Here is a 23,862-nt window from a genome sequence, read left to right on the forward strand (position 1 = left end):
GAGTTATAGCATTTTGATTGTTCACAAAATAAGGAAAGGTGTTGAGGTGACAATTTAACTGGCATATATATATATATATATATATGTCCTTACTTCAGAAACACGGACAGGCTTGTCTCTGTGTGTAGAAAAAAAACATCAGTAACGAGAGTGGACTGATTTTAAATCCATGAATTAAGTAATTTAAATGTGTTTTATGTCGACAAGCAAGAAACTTGATATAAATAATTAAGTTTAGTCCTGTTTTGAATTTGTACTTTCTAGTAATTTTCTGAAGGAAAGGTTGATTCTTACTGGTTTATGACATTTGTACACATTGTTGATATCCAACTAAATGCATAATTTCAGGTGATATTTGGTACTTTTGTGTGCAAGTATGAGAGAGACTCTCTTTATTTTTGTATCATTTATCTGATTCAGTATGTTTGTTCTGATATCAGTTTTCTATGTCTGTACATATGAAAATCATGTATTTCTAATTAGGTAGCTAAAAGATTTATTTAACCTCTGGTTTGGGTAGAAATTTTTAATTAAATTAAAAAACCTCAAAATCAGTGCTTTTAGTTAGCTCTGCCCAATAAATTAAAAATATGAGTATATATTAAAAAGGTTTAACAAGACAGCTCTTGAATACAGCTCCCTTTGTAAGCAGGGTAAGTATTCATCATTCAGTGAATCAGAAACTGTTTCTGATGTGTATGGTCCTTTAGATATGCAAGTATGATAGTTACTAGTACTGGTTTTTGATTGTTGGTTGAAGGAGGAAGATAACATTTCCTTATCTACTTTGAATGATCAGGTTGTTAAAATGGACTACACAAACCAAAATTAAGACACGGTTTTCTCTGTAGCTGTAGAAGAGATGATTGCTGTCAAAAGCTGCTTTTAGCACTTCAGTATACCCTGTCTTCAGGTCTTTTTCTGATGACTAAATTCCATGAGACTTTTCAATTCAGTTTGACTTGGTAGCAAACACATACTGGTTTAACATAACTTCAGCATTCTTTTTTGATTATTTTAGTACTTTATACTAGCCTGGACTTCAACATCTGTTGCTCTTATTTCAGAGGTAATATTAATTAGGGGGTTTAATTGTACTTTGATTTTTAAGTGACATTTTAAGTCTTTTAATTACTCTCTGTTTTGATAAAAATATTTGTAAAAGGAAATTCTTTGAAGTAACCATGGGCTATTTTGAGGGTTGAATTAGAACTAGAGATTAGTAATTAGGTGTGTTAAATTACAGTCATGTACGTTTAGTCAAAACAAAAATTTAAGGCAAATTAGAAACTGTGACAGAGTAGACCGTTACCATTAAGTGATTCTTAGGGAGACCTTTAAAGGCTTTTTAGCCTGTTCTGCACTGATAGGAAAGCTGCTTTGCTGATTTGAGCTGTCTGTGACTTTTCCTCAACTATTCAAAAGCACTTTCTTTAACTCTCTTTTACCAAATAGACAGCTAAGCTCTTGGAGACAGCTAAGTGTCAGGTTAGCAGTGGCCTTCCCTATATTTTCCCTTCTGCTGATTGAAGCAGATAAACTGGCCAAAACAAGCCAAAAATCCCTAATCCTACAGAAAAGCTTGTTGAGAAATCAAATGATAGCTAATGCTGGTGGAGACCATAAAGAAGGACTGCTCTTGCTGGTGCCTATCAGCTGGTACAGAGCTTATCTGTATTATAAAATAGCCCTCCCTACAAGCAGTTGTGCATGCTCTTCTTCCCTAAAGCACTAGGTGTAAACCTGATGAGCCACTAAATCATAGTAAGTGTGTTTTATAGTGTCAGGTGTTTAATAGTTGGAGAGATGTGATCTAAATATTGCACAGAAATGGATTAATTCACATTTGTTGCCAAGGTGTTTGAAGGAAATTAGAACTTCTTAGGTCTGTTCAGTGCAGGGAAGGGAACTGAATGTGGGATTACAGTCTTGTTAGAAGCAGTGTTCTCATTTATTTCTTTGAAAAGCAAGTGCAAACATCAAGGTTAAGGTTGTAACAGTATGGCCATGTTCTCACCCCTTTCATTCCAGAGTCTTTAAAATAAAATCCACCAAAGTGAAACAGGAAACTAGGGTGAGAGTAGAAGCTGAGGTTAATTTTAACTTGATCATGCTGAGACAAACCACCAGTGTGTTTGTCATTAATGTAGGATTACTTTGCTTTCTGGTTCGGAATGAACAGAAACCTTTATTATACATTGAAAGAAGAGACTTGTTCTGCGTGGACCTGTGTGGACTCTGAACTGCGAAATGCCAGAAATGCAGCGCCTGCAAGCAGAAGGAACTACCCGTTGCAGCATGTACCTCCATCTTGTAACAACCCAGGGTTTGAAATAAGGGGCTTATCACTTAACGGCTTTCATGTGCAAGAGAAGGTACATGCACAGGGAAAGCTTAATGTCTGGCACCATACACCCAGAGATTTTTAATACATATGAAGGGATTGCCTTCATGATAAAAAGGGAGAGGGATGTGTCTCAGTGAAAAACGTGACTGCTAAAAGCTTCTTCTATTCATTCCCCCCTACCCAGCAAATTGCCTGAAAGTGGATCATAAACAGCGATGCATCATTACTATTATCTCCCGCTATGATTCACTGAGCCATACATAGCAGCTCGTCTTTTAAGGAGAATTCTTACTCAGAGCAAGTAGGATGTGGAAATAAATATTAAATGTCAGACTGTTATGTCACTGTTGCATTAGAATTTCTTTTGTGGCAGATAAAAATGTCTAAAAATGGCTTGAACAGCAATGCCTGTCTGTATTAAGCAGGTATTGCTTAAATAGGTTAAAAATCCTCCTTAGTTTTATCCTGATTCAATGCTCTCATTTTCAGAATATTTATCTCTTTTTGTGCAACAAGAATGTCTTTGTTGATTGCACTAGCAAACTCTTGGATATTTCAGTATTTGAATTGCTGGTAATGCAAGGTAGCAAGGGGCTTTTGGAGCATACTTCAGGCTTTTTCTACTTTATGTTTTTAAGAGCTCTCTCCCTTTGATTGTGTAATCATGCTCCAAATTCTCTGTGATTTCTTTCTATTCTCTTTTAGTTGTAAAGAAAGTGCTTGTGACATCCAAATATGGCTCAACGATCCTTTTTAGGATTCTTCTGTCTTCCTTCTAGAAAGATTTACTTTCTGGAATACTAACAGCAGCTTTCCTCCATATTTTGCATTAATGTAGTACCTTGAAATTTAGACTGCTTTTCTTGCCAAGAAAGACTAGCCAAGGCTTTCTTCAGGACTTCAGTGACTGCTGCTGGACCAGCCTCTCCATCCTTATCCCCAGATGAACTCTAGCCTGAGGATCCAGAGCTCTTCTTCTGGTGCTGTTGCCCCTGTCACTTTTGTTCCACATCCGCTGCTGTAGTGAAGTACTGCGTTGTTTGTTTATGTTGCATGTATGTTGACTCAGCTTTCACGTTAAAAGCGTTCCAGATTTTTAAATATGCACTGGGAAATAATCCTTTCTTGTGTTTTGTGATATTGATAACATATTAACAAAGCTGTGTTAGTAAAAGAAATATTCCTGTGGTTTGTTTCAGGTTTTGGGATTTGAAGTTGATACGGTGAACTCCGTCCAGTTTTCAAACCACACAGGTAAAATTTTACATGTGTCTCCAGATACCGATCCCCAGTCACTCAGCTCTACTCAACATGTGGCTCACCTCATCACATGACAGTGGAAAGGAGATCAGTCTTCTGTTTTCACTCACATCTTCAGGATATAGGACAGAAATGTAATTTTCATTTTTTGATTCAAGTCTCACAGAAGTCTGAATTTGGGATTAGGGCATGATATGACATGGTAATGTCCTGTTCTGTGGCTTCAGAGTGTAAGTTTCTTTTGTGACGCAGTAATGTAATTAACTCAGACAGTGAAATAACACAAATACAGCCATCTATGCAAGCAGGCCTGTGAACAGGAGAGTCTTCAGTACTGCTTTCTGTGCATTGTGGCCCTATGACTGTCATAATCATGTTACCAACCCAAACATCAGAAAAATACTGAGCTAGATGCAATGTTTCCTCTCTTTATGTGCCCACCCAGATGGCTATCAAGTATCCTGAAATTACATTCTGGAGGGAGGAAGGGGGTAGGGCATTAATACATTTGGGTGTATTTTTACTTGGATTCTAAGCCTGAACATGGTGCATTCACATAATACTTTCAGACTTCCTAACACTCACAGTGCTAGAGGACTTTATTTTTCAAAAGAAAGCTGAAATTTATGTTTATTTTAGCAATACCTTTCACTCAGAAAGGAGCTACAAGTGACTTGCTGGTTTTGGCTCAATAGAGACACATCTACTGTCATGGTGGTGGCAGGTTGTTTGAGGGGAAATCTGCTCTAGGTAAATTCTAAGGGTATCTTAAAAAAATAATCCAGGAACAAATTCTGACTTTAATATTTTGGAAAAGAGCAAAGATTGTTTCTAACAAAGGAAAAGAAAAAAAAAAAAAGATACAAAAGTTGGGATACTTTCCTAGTATCTCACAAGTACAGCTCTGTTAATAAACCGCTAAGTTTTTGGAACAGAGAGCAGACCAGGAAGCCTGTGTCCTCTCTTACTATGTTGAGCTCCACGCAGCTTTCAAAAGCTTATAAGATGTTCCTACCATGGAAGGAATTTAGTGTCATTCTGGGAAGAAGAAATGAATGAAAACAATCTCTGCTTGTTGAGGAAAGGCATGAAAGAAGTAATAATTAAACAAGGGGTAGGGTCTCAGGCAAAAAGCTGCTTATTTTGCTTGTACCCTTTGGCACAGTACAAAGGTTCTCTCATGTTTTTAAGAGGTAATTCAATGTGACTTATGTTTCTTTAATGTATTTACTTTTGGAGTTTGGGAGTTTTTGTTGTTTAGTTATTGATGGCTGGATAAAACTATTGTAATCTTCCAGAAACTAAGCCATTTTTTTCATGTAAAATAACTTGGCACTCAAAATGGATGAGCACTTGTCGTTTGCTGGCTTTCAATTTCAAGATTAAATCAGCTTTATAGGGCATTAAAAGAGCTTAATAGAGGTTTTATTGGACAATAAACTGAATGTGTCTGAAGGTAGGAAAATTACATTACCAATAGGGTGACCAGGTTCTACAACAGAAAAGAAGATTTTTAATTTTTTTTTAATAGTATCACAGCTGGAGAAATGTTACCAGTGCTTCATTCAAGGCTTGGCAGACAATGAAGATAGTAAGTAGAAGGAACAACAAATCAGTGACGTATCAAAAATCACAAGTCTTTAAAATATTTGGAAGTTTTATTTTGTCTCCTGGTGTTTAGGAGTCACATTTTATTTTTTTTCTGTGATCTTGATTGTCTTAGTAAATGTGTTAAAAAAAATCCTGAAGATTGCTGCACAACCTCATGACTTTGGGAAGCAGAGCTTTCAGAAAAAAAAATCACAGTATAGTAAATATTTGGCACTTGACAAGCGTAAGTAAAAGATAAGTAGACGTATTGGTTATTTGGCTGAAAGAGGAAGGAATGGAAAAGAAAGGAAGGGCACATATTCCCTTTTATGGCAGCTTTAGTTTTCTAACACTGCTTTTTTTCCATTAAATCCTTTCTACCCTTTCTTAAATTGAAGGATAGATTCTAAGCCCAGTGGCTTTGCACCTCCTCTTTGAGAGAGGCATGTAGGAACATGTGGTGTCCTTATACGAAGATTTTTCCAAGACTGAAGATTTCCATGTGCCTGCACACAAACTTGCACCAGTAGCTGCAGATCAATGTTTGCGCAGGCTGTGCCACTGCAGGGATTAATGAACAGGAGCTGCCTTGCTGGGCTGTGGCTTGCGTCTGGAGCAGTGCCGCAAAACACAGGAATCGCGCTGGATGAACTGGTGAAGATAACTCGATTTTCCTACGAGAACGAGATCTTATGAGAACCCTTTCTGTGGTCATCATTAGAGCTGAAGGGCAAACTTTTGCTTCAAAATCTGTGAACTCTTGTTTCTAAAAGAATGTGACGTACCGGAGGGGGCACAGGTAGCAAAGTGTGTGAGGTTTCAGACATGGTGTTCTTTCTTTCCCCATCCCTGTCTTTAAATCTGGTCTTGTCGGCAAAAGATAAAATGCAGAGAGAATTTATGACTAACAGGCTTGCTTTGGTGAATCATTGTTGCTTTTTTTTTTTTGCCTGGTTTTTAAATTAGTAAAATACCACGGGCCTATTTCTGCTGACTCCTGCTCAGAAAATTCAGCATTCTTTAGTCTCTGATAATCCTGAAATTCAGAAAATGTGCTTTAAATCAGTCCCCCTGGGAGAATGGTTTGTCATGTTGCTTGGTGAGGAACTTTTATGATTGGAGTGACTCACCCTTGAATGGCATCATGCTTCATGTACAAATAAAAGAAGCTGTCATGCAACCTACAAAGATTCTGTGCTTTTTATTCTATTTTACTGTATTGTTTGCAGAAGCATCTCATTGTCTGATGTGCAAAAATAAAAATCTAGATTTTTTTTATTGTATCATTGATTTTTTTGGGGTGCATTTTTAATTCTTCAGTGATTTGCATTTTTGTTTCTAATTGGTAGGTTAATGGTAAGCGTATAATATGCTTAGTTTGCCATCCAAATCCTACATTTGAAACTGCTCCAGAACAAATACCCTGTTTGTTTTTTCTTTTTAAGCAAAGCACTTTTGACTTCCACTTAGTGGGTGTATAGTGGGTGGTTGGATTGGCTGGTAGGTCTAATACATGAGAAATTATAATTATGTCTCGTTTATGCGATTCTTCACAGTCTGCTGCCCATATGCAGTCATTCACACCTGTGCAGTGCAGGACAAAAAGAAAAGATCTCCACTTGTGCCTTACACTGGTAGTATTTTACTCCCACACTGACCAGCTGTGAAAAATCCAATGCAGAATTTGGTACTGTATTTCTGGTTTTGTTGAAGGCCTCCTGGTAGCTGAAGTCATGTGTTTAGACCAGGTTGTCTGCCAGAGTTTGCATGTGAATTTTGTGGCACAGCTGGGGCCAGATTACCTGCCCATTATGTGCCTTAAACACTAGATCTTTCTTCCTTTTTCCCATGTGAAATACTTGGTTACTGAAGCCACTTGGAACAGTTTTGCAGGGAGCACCACAGGAGGAACTCAAACCTCAGAACAGAATGTTCTGGGTTGAAAAGCAAAGAAATCTTACACTCCTTGCTGTACTTAAATGGTAACTTTTTTTTATTATTGGAGTTTTTGTTTGGTTTGGGTTTTTTTGTTTTTGTGTTTCTTCTGGTATGCCTGGAATTTTTTAACTTTTCTTTTTTTCCTTGTTTTTGGAATGAACGGTCTTATAAATACATTCCAAAGGAGAGAAAAAAAAATGTAGTAGTGGAGGAAGGCAGGAAACAAAAGTATGTAAATTCATCTTCGGTGCAGTATTAGCTGCCTCTCTTGGTAGTGGTTTTTGTTTTTTACTTTTTCATACAGGTGAACCAAGACATTTCCTTGGAGACCGATGAATACATATTCATTTTAGAGGGATAAGTGACAAGAGTCATCATATCTTACCTTTTTTCATTCCCATATCTGCTTAAAAGCAACTATATAACATCTAAATGCAACAAAAGGACATAACACAGATATGCAGAAAGGGTATAAAGATGTTTATGTTCATCTGTGTATTTAAAATTATTACTAATCTGGGACACTAATGCAGTCAGTCTGAGTCAAGTGCAGTTTTGGAGAGCTGTACCATGATTTGCAGTGTTCTCTCTGCTCTCTCAGTCCAGCACTGAGGGGAATTATTCGGTGGTTTTGTAACCAAAACAAGGAAGATTCAGCTTTCTTCCTCTGTGGAAGATACAAGCCAAGATCTCACCTGAATATCCAAGACAAAAGAGTAATAATTTGATCCAGCTGCTACGCCTAACCAGCTCTGTACTCTCCACATGGGATGCAGTTATTTTGCCAAGTACAAACTTGAAACTCATTCTTTACTTTTCTTGGCTGTAGTTCTTGCACAATGTGTGCAAATAGCCAGGTACTGTGAGACTTTGAACTTCTATATTGAGTGCCGCAGTGGAAATATTACTGCAGAGTAGGAGTTATAGTCAGTGGATAGTTAAACAGAAGATTTTAGGTTTTCTCTTGCTGTTTTTCAGATACTCATATTTAGCGGTGTAGGCACAGGGATAACATTTCTAGGAAGCTTGCTTTTAGGTCTTGCAAGGCAACTCTGGGCCTTCAGATATCCTCGTTGCCAACTGAGTTCCCATGCCTAGCCAAGGAAGACAGTGGTTCCTTGTTATCATCCTTAACTCCAACCACTCTCATGCTTTTCCCTAAAGCCAATTGGACCTCACATGTTTAAGCTTGCTATTGGCATTCCCTGCTAACTCGCTTTGGGTTCAGGGCTATGCAGTGTTTTTTTCAACATACAGTATCTGGATTTTTGCTGGACCTTACCACCATGCCTTTCCCCTTTCAAGACAGTCCCTCTTCCTGGGACCACAGGGTATCCATCCTTCAGTTCGTGAAACCCTTTTTGAACATGAATAACGGGCTTTTTCTTCTGTCCCTCTACAGAAGCTGCTTTTGGGTTGTATATTCTACCAGGAGAGCAGGATAAACACAGGGTCATGGGATCTGCCCCTTGTTCATCATGTTACATGAAGTTGCCCTGGGGAAAGGGCTTAGGCTGGTTTCCATCTTGCTGCCAGTTTAGATTTTGTTTCTTCTTACTTGAACATAATTCAGCGCCTAGTGAAGTCCCAGTTCTCTGCAGATCCAGTGAAGGCATTGCCCTTTTTTTTCTGTCTGAATAGCTGGGGCTTCCCTGAGAGCTTCCCTAGGGCTTTTTTTTCTTCTCCAGCTATCGTGTGATTAGCCTTCAGGTTGTATTACACATATTACCAGGTGATAAAAAGGATCCTCTAGATACCCTTGGAAGTCATTGCTACAGAGTTCAGACAATGCCCCTGCCCTGTGTGGGTAACTTATCAAATCCTGAGCTAAGCTGGGCTGCTACCTAACATTTTGTTTCTGTATTTACTTCTCTCCCTCAATGGAGGATCAGTGTGACACAGACCCTGTGCATTGACTGTTAACAGCTTGTAAAACAACTTGACATAGGAAGGTGAACTTGTAGTTAAATAGTGAATGTGCAGGGTCCCTCTGTGGGAATAGCTCCCAAGAGTATCTAGATTGTCTGGACAATCTATCATAGTTATTTTTATGGGCGTGTGTAAGATGAATGACTACTCTTTTGCCAGCTGTCCTTGATTCTGGGTGAAAACTGCACTCAGTTTCGTTGACGAGCGCAATGAAATAAAAAGGACTGTGTTGTGTCCCTGTAGGGACTAGCTTTGCAGTGCTAGTAGAGATTTGGGGAAGAGGAGAAGGCAGATTATTTCTCTCTGAAGCTGCAGATGTGACAGAAAAAACATCTGCATATGTATTAAATAAGCCGAATACTTGAGTTAGTTGTAGTCAAAAGTTCCTCAAATACTTGGGGCTAGACGTGTGCCTAGGTGCTAAGCGTTGCTGTTTTGAATATCGCTATGTTCTGCAATGGAACTACAGCCCTAACATAGGGGGATCCCTCACTCTGTCCATTTCTTCACAGAGACTTGCTAAAAATCATTTGCCAGGGAGAAAATTGTCATGGCTGATGTGAGTCAGTCCCCCAGCCAGCTGGCAGTGAGTCGTGTTTTAGAGGCTAGGCTTTTGTGAGCTGAGGAGAACAAAATGATCCATCTGCTCACCCTACTGTGGGTGTATTCGCATTCATAAGAAGGAAAACTGAAAAATGTGCTTATCCTAGGCTCTAAGCACCTTTTGGCAGTTACTCTAATAACACAGTTTAGAGCGATAATCAAAGCCAACGGTTTTGATCACGGAATTTTCTAATTCCAAGAGCAGAAGTTAAGCCAAATAAAATACCATTGTCTTCACACAGGGATGGTGTGGAAGAAGATAGCTCACTTAACATTTCACTTTTCCTAGTTCCAGTTAATAAAAAGATAAGCTTTTTAACAAACTCTGAATTTATGGAGGTTGGAAGAGTTAAATTATGGGTGCTTCATCTAATATCCTGGAGGAAGCCCCATTCTTGTATACAAGGGGGTGATGGCAGCCATCTAGATGGGCAGGCTTTGGTGACAAGGTGCAAGGTACATTTATATTTTTAAACAAATGTTTAGAATCTCTCAAGGAAGATTCCACACCTCCCTACCTTGAAATTGGCTGCCATGGAGCTTGGTCCATTGCTTCCTGAAATCAGTTCAGCTTCTCCCAAGTAACTTCACCTTCTATCTGCTTCTCAGCCAAGAGTATTGGCGTGTAATTCTTAGAGATAATTCAAGGATAGGAGTGTATGGATATTATTTGTCCGTTTGTAGTGTCTTTCTGATACTCATTTGCCTCCTCCAGGATCCTCAGCATTAAAACTGTGCTATTCTTGGAAGAAAATTTGTCAGATGACGTTGTATGTTTAAAGAGCATCCACAACAACGTTCTGCTGTGGTAACTCCATTCGTTATATGCAGGTTCCAGTGAACACCGTATCTGATGGGTACAGCAGTGCTGCATGCCTGTGTCCAGACAGATCCACAAGCCTGTTTAAGCTTGTCATCTAGCTGACAATCTTTTTCTTTTTTTTATAGTATAAAATAACAAAAATAAATAGATTATACGGGCACCCTCCCCCAGTGAAGTCCAAAACATACGTTTGTCCCCCTCCACACAGGAAAAGGATCATTGTATAGGCTCCATGGGAAAATTTGTAGGAGCTTGTGTGTGCTCTGCTCGATTTACTGATAAATGGACAGTTTCAAACTGGTGTAGTCACTCTAGTTCCTTTGGGGAACAGAGATGCTAAGAAGAAGTTGAGCGCATTAACTGTTCTGCTGACAGCAGCTTTCATTTCGCAACAGCGTTTTACAGAGGAGGAGGCGGAAATGCTTTCTGGTGCTAATATATGATGCAGTTCCTCCAAGTGTATAATCTGTGTGATCCTACATAGAAAATCTAGCTCTTGAAAAATTATCTGGTGTTTACTTTGCAGGTTATGCCCACTGGAAGGGTCAGGTGTTAAATTCAGATGAACTTCATGAACTGTATGAGGGACTTAAGCTGAACAAGGTCAACCGGTATGATTATGTACTCACAGGTAAGAAGAGCTTGTTCCTTGGAGTTCCTTTGAGATATAAATAAAAGTAAAGAAATATAAACCATATCCCTCCTTATTCCAAATCAAGCAATTATGTTTTCCCTCCTTTGATTCCTCCTGCAATTTCATCTATATATTATAGTCTGAACTGCTCATGCTGTTCAGTTTGAAACAGCCAGTGTTCTCCAGCCTGAAGGTTGTAATTGGGTGTGTAAATTGATCTCCTTGTATAGTTTACAGACTTGTACAGGCCAGTCATGTACAGGCTTAATTAATGTTTTGGGAGTGCCTGTACTGAAAAAAGGATGAGGAATGTCAGAGTATTACTTTGAAATTTATTATGAAGGCATGAGTTTAACCCTTTCTCCTAAATTTGAAGTACTGGTACTTTGTGGTACTATAGCATGATTTTATACACAGTTTGTGCTTTTTTTCTACTTGATCTTTAAAGGGTGGTGCTTTGGATACAGAGCAAAGTATAAGCAGGATTGGATTTTCGTTTTGACTCTGTCATATCTCTTGTTTTTTTGCTCTTCTTGTTATTTGGGTCCTCTGGATACCATTCTGCAGGACATAGTGACTGTGCAGTGTTTCCTTAAAGCATTTATAAATATAGGCAAAGAAAACTTCTTGTAGAATGCTTTATGGAAAGGAGAGATTCTCTGTGCAGTTTTTGGTAAAAACTGCTGCTCATCCAATTGCTGTTTCTCAAATGTAGATTACTGATCAAGTTTCACCTCAGTAAGGGCTATGCATCTGGTTTAGATTACAGTATCAGTTTTTTATAGCAGTGAACTGTCACTTTTTAAAGGTAAACAGAAATATATTGACACATTTGATTGATTTCATGGCTTCCACATGTAGGAAAGTCCTTTATACACAGGGAAAACCGGAGACTTTAAGTATGGATTATAACCCCAAAACAGTCATTCTGGCTTGAAGAGTGTGGCATGTCTGAAGAGTTGTTGTCAGTTCTTTTTCAGGGAGTATCTCCAAAGTAGAGGAGACTAAGTAGAAAATAGACTGAACTAAGGTTAAGAAATTAATTTCAGCATAATTGAGTTCTTTCTGATTGAGAAATACAAACACCCTTTCTTTCCTTGAAAGAACTCACACAGAGGACATTTCCAGGAAAAGCACACTGTTTTGTAGGTGTTTTTGGGAGATACTAGTATGCAAAATAAAAATAATGTTTGAGTATTCTTTTAGCTGAAACGTTCCCTTTTTATTTTACTTTCAACTCTTGGAAAAGACCCCAACTCCTTTCCTATCATTGTCTTGTACTGGCAAAGCAGATGTAAGAGATTAGAAATGGTAGAAGGAAAAATAAAAATCATGAGCAAGAAGAATTTTTTTAGAAAAAAGAAGGAATATTTATTAATATGCCTTTTAAAATTGGAGTTGTGGGTAGATGTTTGCGTTTGTTTAAATATCTTGTTCAGTGTAGCCATTTTCAGTATGGACAAAGAGAAGGCACGGGTAGAAATGGCACTAATTTCTTAAGATCTAATAATACCCTCAGTGTTTTAGTGTTCAGTTGCACTATGGCTGAACTTAAAATTCAGGTTTTTTTTCATTCAGGGCCAACAGACAGATTTTTCTCTTCAAACAGGAACAGCCATTCACTATAGTGCACAACTGTACTTTGTACCTCCAACAATCTGGATATGATTATTCAAACACTGAAAACAAACTAATTTGTCAGCAGATGGAATTTGATTGTAATTGTATGTCTGATGACTAAATATCTTGGCTGAGATGGAAATTATTATCTTTAGGCTGATCATACAAAATAACACTTCATTAACTTTTCTGACTGTTAGTTACTTGTAGATCGTCATATATCTGTTTCATTTACAGTAAAACACTCAAGGTAAGAGATAAATTCCAATTCAGTGTAATTTTTTTGAAACACCTCTGTCACTAACGTTAATCATACTCTGTATTTTCAGCCAGTCTACCATCACAGGTCATTTTAAACAAAATCTTTGCTTGGCTTTTTTGACTATCATAATTTCATAGACTTAAAAAGCATTTTGGCCAAAAATCTTGGAAGCTTTTTCTATTTCTCTGCAACATCTATGAATTGATCAATTTTGCAAGTAAAAAATAAGTCTCAAAAATATATATGAAGAATATATTTGAAGAAGCTACCTTGCTAAAAATAATACTATTAAATGAACTAAAATCAGTGAAAATAAATTATTAATTAATAAATGTAGTAAATAAAGTTAATACATAAAATAAATATATAAAGAAACAACTATAAAATAAATTCATGATTAAATAAGAATATTGTGGTGCTAGCATTGTGATTAGGGCCTTGAGATACCATAAAAATTATTTCCAGCTTATTTCACTGCTAAGTATAAAAATAGGAATTTTATTGGTATATTGGCCATTGCTCTAAAATATTAAAGATTAATTCTCCATTGTATTAATGTGTTAGACTGTATCAGCGCCAACATTAATAATAAAAAAACCTGCTTCAGATTGGAGTACATGAAAAGTGTATGGAATTTAAAATATTTCTTATTTACTTCATGATAAATAGTACTGATTCAGACTGCTGTTTTGAAGAAAATGAATGTTTTTTCCGTTCAGTCTGACCTTTTCATATATATGTTTAAGCATTTTGAAGTTGTATGAGCCCTTCATATATAACATACTTAATAAATGGATTTTTAAGGTTATATTTTTAGTTGTTAAAGCACTGTCTGAATTTGTCTTCCACCTATTGTTCCTGAATGAAATACTAAAACGCCTTTGTTCTAAAAATGTGTTGTTCCAAAGAATGCGAAGTATGCAGCATTTCTGTCCAAAATTTAAAAAAAAAAAAAAAAAAGTTCATGAAAGTAGACTTCACAGGTGTCTTTTTTTCCCAAAGGGTATACAAGAGACACATCGTTTCTTGCAATGGTGGTGGATATTGTCCAGGAGTTGAAGCAACAGAATTCTAACCTAGTATATGGTAAGGATGCGTATTACAATCCTTTCTGCTTCATCACTGTCTATGCCCATCATTTTCACGTTTTAGAATGAAGACGTTGTTCTGATGTTACCCAGCTTTTCACAGCCATCTTGTGCTCTGATCCGGCTGGGACCAGCTGAGGCTCCAGTGAAGTTTCATTTCAGCATTGCTTCAGTGTTGAGGGAGTTGGTTTTTTTATCTTTCTGATTTTATGCCTTTCAGTCTATTATTTCTTGCATTATGCCGTCCAAAGGAGAATGCGCCTTGAGGACTGATTGTCTGTATCAAAGAAAGGCTTGTAAAATCCCAGCCGGCTGCTGCTGTTCGTAGTTCAGAGGCATAGGCTGCAAGTGCCGATAGCTGAAGCCTCTCCTTGATTTCCAAGTCAGTCAAAAGCAGGGTAGACTCTCCCATGTTGCCCTGCCATGGTTTCATATGACATCCCAGAAGTGTCTTACTGTGCCTTGTAAGCTTCATAATTTGGTTTAAACTCCAAGGCTTTTTGAACTCTGGTGTCCTCTGCTGCGATTACCTGGGAACACTCAGAGCAACAGACTCCAGCAACTGCTGTCAGGCAGTGTCACGTCAGGCTTAAACCTGTGAGAAGAGATTCTCCTTTTTCCTTCCTAACTCTCTGGGTGTCAGGACTTTTAAAGATAACAAGCATAGGCTTGAATTGAGCAAAACGTTTAGAGTGACAGGGCAAAGTCAGTAGGGATTTAGTGGGATAAAAAGCTGCGAATGATGGTTTGAGCCTGGCATCTTCAGGTTCAGTAAACTGTGTGGCCAGGAAACATCTAGAATGGTTCACAGGATTTTCAAGGTGTAATACTACACAGAGTGTCATATCTTACTTAAAGTTAACAAAGCACAGTTCTAATTTAGAAAAATGTAGCAAAGGTAATTTTCATGAGCTCAGGCTTTGTTGCTTTTTAGCCTTTATTAACAGTGTTGCATTGTCAGGTTCTCCAGAGCCTTGTACTAGTAAGTCAAAGCTAAAAACTCTGTTGGAGTATGAGCAGAAAGAAACATCTAGTGGTATAGAACACGAAGTAAATGCTAAGACAGTGAGAACACAGCTAGGCTTCTAAGATCCTTTAATAGATTACAATGTAAGGAAAATACTTTAAAAATGTAAAGCAAATTACCCTCTTTTTATTCATAGAAACTTCCTTATATACTGATTGGACATTGATTTGATACCTTTGGATTTGTATTTCTTTTTTTATCTTGCTAAAAGCTCTTTTAATACAATGAACAATGTTCCTTTTTAAAGTACAAGGCTAGGCTGTTTCCTCACTTTGAAACTGAGGGCACTTGGAATATGTTGTTAATACTGGTCATGATTCAGAACCTGTGCCAAATGTGTGTTAATATTATTACACCAAGTATGAGTTTATGTACTTTGGCATGGATTTTCTTGTTTGATTATAATACACATACTATTTTTTTATGTGTATACACAGCATTTTGGTGTGTACATTTGGCATGTATGTTTTTACGCTAAAGTAAAAATGGGACTTTCTTCACAGCTATCAGCTTCTCCCACGTTTCTTCCCAACCGTACTACTATTATATTCCAGAGTTTTGGGTTGAAGAGCGAAGGGGCAGGCTCTCTGAGTTTTCCGTAACAAAAGTCCCTTTACTCCCAGCAGTCAGACCCTCTCATAGAGTCATAGAATCATAGAATGGTTTGGGTTGGAAGGGACCTCAAAGATCATCTAGTTCCATCCCCCCTGCCATGGGCAGGGACACCCTCCACTAGACCATATTGCCCAAAGCCTCATCCAACCTGGTCTTAAACACTTCCAGGCACAGGGCCTCCACAACCACTGGGCAACCTGTTCCAGCGCCTCACTACCCTCACAGTAAAGAATTTCTTTCTAACATCTAATCTAAGTCGACCCTCCTTCAGCTTAAACCCATTACCCCTTGTCCGGTCACTACACTCCCTGATGAACAGTCCCTCACCATCTTTCCTGGAAGGCCGCAATTAGGTCTCCCCGGAGCCTTCTCTTCTCCAGGCTGAACAACCCCAACTCTCTCAGCCTGTCCTCACAGGAGAGGTGCTCCAGCCCTCTGGTCAGCTTCGTGGCCCTCCTCTGGACTCGCTCCAACAGCTCCATGTCTCTCCTGTGCTGGGGCCCCCAGAGCTGGACGCAGTACTCCAGGTGGGGTCTCACAAGAGCGGAGTAGAGGGGCAGGATCACCTCCCTCGACCTGCTGGTCACACCTCTTTTGATGCAGCCCAAGACACGGTTGGCTTTCTGGGCTGCAAGTGCACATTGCCAGCTCCTGTTGAGCTTTTCGTCAGTTAACGCCCCCAAGTCCTTCTCCTCAGGGCTGCTCTCAATCCGTTCTCTGCCCAGCCTGTAGTTGTGCTTGGGATTGCCCTGACCCACGTGCAGGACCTTGCCCTTGGCCTTGTTCAACTTCATGCGGTTCACACAGGCCCACCTCTGAAGTCTGTGAAGGTCCCTCTGGATGGCATCCCTTCCCTCCAGTGTGTCAACCACACCACACAGCTTGGTGTCGTTGGCAAACTTGCTGAGGGTGCGCTCGATCCCACTGTCCATGTCGCCAACAAAGATCCTCATCACCTTCAGACATAACAACATGGAAGCAGGTAGGTGAGGGTGACTACAACCCTCTGACAGTTAAGACATGTGGCCTATTCTTTCAGAATTGGCAGTCATTGGTTACAAATTTCAAGTTGAGTGTGCTGCAAGAGCTTTTCCCTCCCTCCAGGGTCTCTATAACTGTACCCCATTTCTAAAGCTAGGTTTATTCTGTTTCAGTATGCGATCCAGTGATGGGTGACAAATGGAATGGAGAAGGTTCTATGGTTAGTACTTACCTGTTTGGATTCTCTGTATAGTGAATATTTGCTATGTAAAGATGTATAAAGGTTTATTAATGTTTAAACAGCAAAACTAAGCTACTTACTTACCCTAAGTGTGGCTTTGCATCCCAGCATAAAGTAAGTTTGTACTTTAATTTCCTGTGTTTTGAATGAGTTTAGTATCTGGGAAGAATGATGGCTGCATAGCCCTGGGATTATTTCTAACTCTCTGCTGAGGCAACAGGTGGAATACAGACCTTGCCTTGCAGGAAAATATACCCCTGCTCTCCCTCCTTGTCTCACTGGAGTTCCCTTGTCTTCTGTCAAGAGCTCTGTTTTGGCTGGTAGCCTGGCTGGCATAGTTAGTGATCGTGTGAATTGACATACCGCTTGAACCTAAATTAAAAATGACTTATTCTGTGTGAGATCCAACAGCTGTTAGGCATAGGGCTGTGATCAGTGACAGAAGGGTTCTGTGTGCCAGTTCCAGACTACATACTGACAAAGAAACGTTCATTTTTGATCAAAACTAGCAAATAATTTCAGGAAAAATGCAATGTGGGAAGACATCAGCAATAATGATATTTTATGTTTTCTTCTGCCTTAGCTAGTCATGCACTATGAATTCCTCTTTGTCCTTGTACCTTTTTACAGTTTACCTGCTTATAAAACATCACATGAAGTAGCACTTAGCAATAAATTTGCCATTGCTTTTGTGTTCTATTCTTTCATTTTACATCTATTGCAATATTTATTGTCCTTGGCTTGTTCTAACAAGGCAGAGATCTAGCAGTTGTAGAGTCACCTTGCAAAGCTTTAGCTCTTGGGAGAAGTCATAACCACAGGCCTACCTGTGTCTTTTGGGTGGAAGACAAGGTAAATAGGAGAAGAGGAGAATATTTAACATGCAACCCACTAACTCATTCCTGCCATAAAAAGTAATAGAATCATTATTTAAAATGCCTTGGTTTAGATGTGACCTAGTCTTGCATTTCTGGCTAAAGGCAGAGTCCCTGTGACCATTGCTTCACCAGGGCTGCATGAGTGAGTTCAGTATCAGTATGACTGGTGTTCTGGTAGCACCTAGTGGTCAACACCGTGGTGGAGTTGTTGAGCTGTTGCTGATACAATTGGATACGATTGGAATGGGATACATTAACACATGTGCACATGTAGGCATGCACCTTGCCCTTCACAGCTTATGAGACTAGTAGAGAAAATAAAACATGGACAAAATGGATATTAAGCCTGATTTAGCAAATGGGGTTCTGCCAAAGAATATCAGCTGCTAGTAAACAGTGAACCTTTATTAAAGGTTTTGTTAAATTGAATTACAGCAGGACTCAGGAAGGTGAGGTGCCCTCTGTACCCATCTAACCCAAACTCCTTAGCTGAGCTCTAGTGTGTGCCAAAACAGCTGATGCTTTTCAGCTTTGAGTCTGAAGAGCATACAGGCTGGTGGGCTCCTGTTAAGTCTTATTGTATGTCACCTGCTCAGACAACCAATCTCCTTTTGCTGGTGGGCCATATTTAGCTAATGCATATGGGATAGAAATGGAACAGACAGGCAGAATGGGGAGCATTGGCCCTCGTTACTTGAAGAGCTGATTCTGCAGGCAGCGAAGTATGCTAGCAGTTTGTTAGACTTGGATGCAACACAAGCAAAATATTTTTAATGTCCTTGTTGGAACTGATTTATAGATTAAATTGTACCAAACAAATTATAAATCTGATTCCCATTTACACATATTGATGTACAACACACCCTAGAAATACTGCGCTGAAAGGAGGAGGTGAAATAATGCATGGCATGGATTTTACTTGTTCTTAAGCCCCGTCAAAACACTACAATCAATGTGAGCACACACTGCCACAGCAAAAGGCCTCTGTACTGTCAGTACAACAACAAAGTAGTTTATTTAGGATGTAAGGACATGAGAAAGGATTCCCTGTGTTGGGACACTGTATTTCCTCATGCTGCTGTGTCACCTTGGTGAGAGGGAACCCAAAAGTTCTTCGTCCAGACACTGCTTCCTTTTAATGCTGCCAGTTTGGGCCTGTCTGCTTAGCAGGGCTTCCCATGGCCTCCAGTGAAAGAAGGGCTGTTGGTTGTACTGTCACCAACTGTAGGATGCACTGCCACTGTAGTTACTGCTGTGTAACAGTACATTGGGAGCTGTCAGGTTGCTCAGTGACAGCACGAATGATAGGTGCGGGAAGGAGAGTTGCAGTCCCACATCTCAGATGCTGCTGACAACGTTTGATACTGTTTTTTGTCCCCTAGTATGTGCCCAAGGATCTCCTCCCAGTCTACAGGGACAAAGTTGTACCTGTTGCTGATATAATTACTCCTAACCAGTTTGAAGCTGAGTAAGTATTTATTTCCTTTTATAGCCAAATAAACTTGGGGATAAAAGCAGGGGAGACTGCTACTTATTCTTTTATTGGTCTCAGTACAGTGCCGTATGTGTGTACATATGTGTTGCGTTTTGGTTTTTAGCTCCTGCTTTCAAGTGGTGCTTTTCAGCAAACCTCCAACTGTTCCATATTGAAACCAGTAAAAAATCTGGGAGTTATGTGAGGAAAAGATTCCTCTTGGTTTTTCCGGTCTCTCATTTTCATGATTACTTCTTACTGTCTCCAGAGGGCTGTATCTAGGGGAGGTTGAAAAAATATTTCTCTTCCCATCCCCGACCTTACCCATTCCCAGGAAAAAATTTATTATATGTCAGAATATCAAAACCAAAATAGTTTGAATCAAACCTCCAAAACTAGATTCAGAAATACCGCCATGGCAACATCTCATAGGAGTTAGGAATATAAATGCCTCCTGCCTATCCTGTCTACATAGGTGTGCCTCTTCGGTCAGGAGATTATCTGTTGTGATGCATCACAGGCTGTTCCCCTTAGGGGAGGGAGCAGCTACATGGGAGATGGAGAGAAGACACTTTTGAGGGAATTTTATGATACAGGGATCTTTGCAGGAGGCAGGTTAGGACTGGTGTGAGTCTGCTTCAGAAGCACTGCGTATCTGTGCACGTAACTTACAGACAGTGGTCTGGTACAGCAGACCATGTAGCTACAAACTGCTTAGGTCTGTATGGTGCAGTCCAAGCTTTCCTTCTTTCAAAGAGTAAATTAAGCTGGAGAGCTTGTGCTCTTTTAAGATTTCTGTTTCATTCTCAGGTTACTCACGGGCAGGAAGATTCACACAGAAAAAGAAGCTTTAGAGGTAAGTACACGAGGGGTAGGATGTGTAAGGCCTCTTTCTGTATTCCTGCCTGCAATGCTGCAGTTTGCCATTTGTCTTTAACCTTGAAGTCACTTTGGCCTCTATCCTTTCTCTCCATTTATCATTAAAGCTTGTGCACTCCAAGCGCAAAATACTTTCTCTTCTAGTGTCAGACTTTGGAAGAAACTTCCCAAAAGAAAGGCAGATAAAGGCATTACAGTGGTAATGAGTACATCTCTGTGAGCTCGTTCTCCTGCAGTGTAAGAAGGGTAGCAGCAGCACACATGGCAAGTAACCGCACTCTGCCAGCGCTGTGGAAATGCACTGGTAGGGTGAAAACCCAGGGTGACCCTGGGCATCAGAAACCTGCACGAGTTGCTCCCCCTGCTGTCCACATGCGAGTCGTGCAGCAGCAACGCTGGGTGCTAGGGCAGCCGCTTCCCATCCTCCCGTGCAGACTGTTTGCAATGAAGATGGACAACTAGGAAACTCTTCCAAGGATTGATTGAATATACTCTGAATCTCTTCCTGATGGTGTTTGCTGGAGCTCTGTTTTTCTTCCTTAAATTGACTCAAAGGGGATGAGACCTGGGTTGCAAAAGGATAGATTGCGTAGATGAGGAACCATGCTGGGAGTGATGGCCTTCGGGTACCTGCTGGTGAAAGACAGACAAATCCACAGCATTGATAGCTGCTGTCATCGCCATACGGGGACAATAGATGATCCACAAATATACCACATTGAGGTGTAAGGATTTACCCTTTTACACAAACTGAAGAAAATAAAAGCTGCAGGGCTTGGTGATGAAGGACAAAATAGGAATATGGTTTTATTGATGTCTTGAGAAGGGCTGAGCTCTTTGTTTTGTTGACTAGTCAAGTGCTTTCATAATGGACTGATGTTATTTCTTCCAGTTTGGTTTTGAACTTCAAAGGAACACAAAATCTTTAAACAAACAGCAGCTGTAGTGGCATCCTGGAGAGTAGCTGGGGTCTGTCAGCCCAAATGTTTGTTGTTTCAACATGGGTTGATTACCATCTCTTCATGGCAGGAAGCAGGTCCAAAGATTTCAACTCTTAATTTCTACCCCCCTGTCCCCTCCCATTTTACATTACCCCAGTGTGTTGGGCAAGGGTGATAAACTGTGCTTCATGCCACTAGCTGCTAACTACACCTCAGTTCTTCTATTCTCATCCTCACTAGTGGAACCACAGTCTTGAGAACAACACTGTTAGCTGAGCAGCCATTAGGTTTAGGTTTGCATATTTTGGCTGCAAACATGAGTTGCACGTGCTAAACAATTTTACAAGTTAGTTTTCTGACAGCCTGTCTGATTCATGTGATAGCTCTTAATTGTGATGGGTTTTAAAAAATCTCTTCTAAAGAGATAGAATTATACTTAGGAATAGAAACATTTTTAAAATAATTGCTTGCAGGACATTATATTTTAATCTGTCTGTCTCCCCAGCTGCATGTCATATATAGGTCTGTCCTTCTGAGCAATAATCCATGCTGGAATTTGTCCCCTTTGGAGGTGGTAGGAATTCTGGCATCAGTTTCCATGGTGACATGCTTTCATTCATTTCTCTAGCAAGACTAGTGATGACAGTATAGTCTTCTAACATAAAATTAAATATAATATTAATGTAGAAGGGGCTAAGTCCTACAACTAGAAATAGTGTGATTAGGCTCTTTGTGAATTGTGACTCAGAAATGAAACTGAGCTTAATATTACTTCACAGGTTGATTGAGTCAGCATATGCTAGTGGATTTACTGCTGCTTTAAAACCCAACTTGTGGAAAGAGGTCTGACAGTTGAAGAAACTTGGAGGCTTTGACAAGAAAGAAAAGCAATAGAGAATTAAAAAATAGGAGAAATAAATCCTTATCATTCAGCTACTCATGAGTCATAGCTAGCCTGAGAGGATTTTTAGTTAAACTCTTCTGGGAGAACTAATATTTTATCTGTTTTATGCTAAACTCATTATTGAAGTAATTCTTTCTTCTGTGAAATCAAAATCACTTATGTAGCAACCAATTGTGATGTCAGAAGTAGACTATTAATGAGTTTAAGTGAGGAACACACAGAGTGGAAATACACCTGCAAAGGTACACAATTTACAGGTGTAATTTGGGGTTTGAAACAGAACGAGAAAAGAAGATTAAAACACACACACTTGTGCCTCTGATTCTTTTAACTCTTTATTTTTGCTAACTCTTAAATAAGTAGCTAAATAAGACTTCATGACCTGGAGTTATTTGCTTTCTAACAAGTATTTCACGATGCCAACTCAGGTGCATGTGTCTGTATATTTGTTCTCTTACTCTTTCGGTAATACATTCTGACAACATGATGCAAATTAACTCCCCTAGTTCAAGTGAATTCTTTGACTAGAAACTGGTTTTTTCTCTTTACAAAAGATGCTAAAATAAGGTGCGTGTCAAAAATCCTCAGTACTATGAATGATGCAAAGTTTAATCAACACACATTGCAGTCACTGATTCCTGCCTTTTTGCACGTGGAAAGGTAATGGATATGCTCCATGCCATGGGACCAGAGACTGTGGTGATCACAAGCTCAGATCTACAAGGGCCTCTAGGAAACGACTATCTAATTGCTCTGGGAAGCCACAGAAAAAGTAAGCCATGAACTCCTTCGTTAAACTGTGCTTTCTTTTACCCTGTTCTGTGCTTTCAGTTACTTTTTTAAGAAGTAGTTTCATCAGACCTATCTGTAGTACATGGAAGGAGCTTAGATCCCGAAATGAACTTTTTCTACAGTAATATCAGAGCGTGGTAAAATGGAGGTGCTCCATGAGGGAAGATGAGCTGGGAGCTGAGCGTGATCATAGCACAGGCAGAGCACTACCCTCACCAACAGGGCACAGGCCCACAGTATCTAAATATGGTGAGCAGAACAGGGGTGGTGATGGTGGACAGGTCCCACTGACAATCCAGTGATCATCAGAGAAAGGTGACAAGCCACGTCCAAGATGAATCTGGAAAATCCAATCAGTGAGTCAGTACAGCAGGGCTGCATACAGGTGCACCTACAACATAGCTCAAGCAAGGATGCTTGCACCCAGGCCTGAGCTTCTGTGCCCCTCCTGGGCAATGGGCAGAGGACATGTGGGTGGAGGATGTCTTAGGTTGATCAGGGCTGTTAATGCCCCTAGTAGTGGCCCTGACTAGTAGTGGTATAAAACAGGAACTTTGAATCTTTTGAATGCTTTTATGAAAAGTTGCACTGTCCTGTTAGAAAATTCTTCCTCCTCTGATAGGTTGTAAAACGTCATTCTGCTGCTTCTTTATATCCCCTTCTATACTGTCATCAAGATTCACTATCTGTTTGGACTGTTGCAGGATGTTTTTACCTGAGAAAGGCATGGTTATGTGGGACGGTATATGATGTCATTTTTTTGTTCATCTAAGGGATGTAAATGTGGGCATCATGTTCTGGACTGCTGGGAGGCTGTAAAAGTCTTGATATTTAAAACAGATTCCACTAAGATTCAATCAGTGGGTCTTAGCACTCAGTATGTGCCGGGTCTGGAATAAGTCTGGTCATTCCAGTGGTGATTACAATACGGCACATGGATCGGATATTCTCTGCTGATGTATATAGCTGCCTTTGTGCCTCCATACAACCCAGAGATTATGGTTTGGGATGCCCCATCTAGGATTCAGCAGTCTCC

General features: G+C 39.6%; 1 protein-coding gene across 3 annotated transcripts in view; it reads left to right on the forward strand.

Moving 5' to 3' along the window:
* Positions 1-23,862, forward strand: part of PDXK (pyridoxal kinase) — a 54,979-nt gene that overhangs the window by 18,931 nt on the left and 12,186 nt on the right. For all 3 annotated transcript variants that reach the window (XM_075773370.1, XM_075773380.1, XM_075773391.1), the window contains exons 2-8: positions 3,547-3,601; positions 11,017-11,121; positions 14,009-14,092; positions 16,891-16,937; positions 19,219-19,304; positions 20,121-20,166; positions 22,695-22,806. In XM_075773370.1, the coding sequence (XP_075629485.1) occupies positions 3,547-3,601; positions 11,017-11,121; positions 14,009-14,092; positions 16,891-16,937; positions 19,219-19,304; positions 20,121-20,166; positions 22,695-22,806 (535 nt within the window). The remainder of the gene's footprint in view (positions 1-3,546; positions 3,602-11,016; positions 11,122-14,008; positions 14,093-16,890; positions 16,938-19,218; positions 19,305-20,120; positions 20,167-22,694; positions 22,807-23,862) is intronic.

Source organism: Balearica regulorum, chromosome 1, assembly GCF_011004875.1.
Source record: "Balearica regulorum gibbericeps isolate bBalReg1 chromosome 1, bBalReg1.pri, whole genome shotgun sequence".
In the NCBI taxonomy this organism is placed as follows: Eukaryota; Metazoa; Chordata; class Aves; order Gruiformes; family Gruidae; genus Balearica; species Balearica regulorum.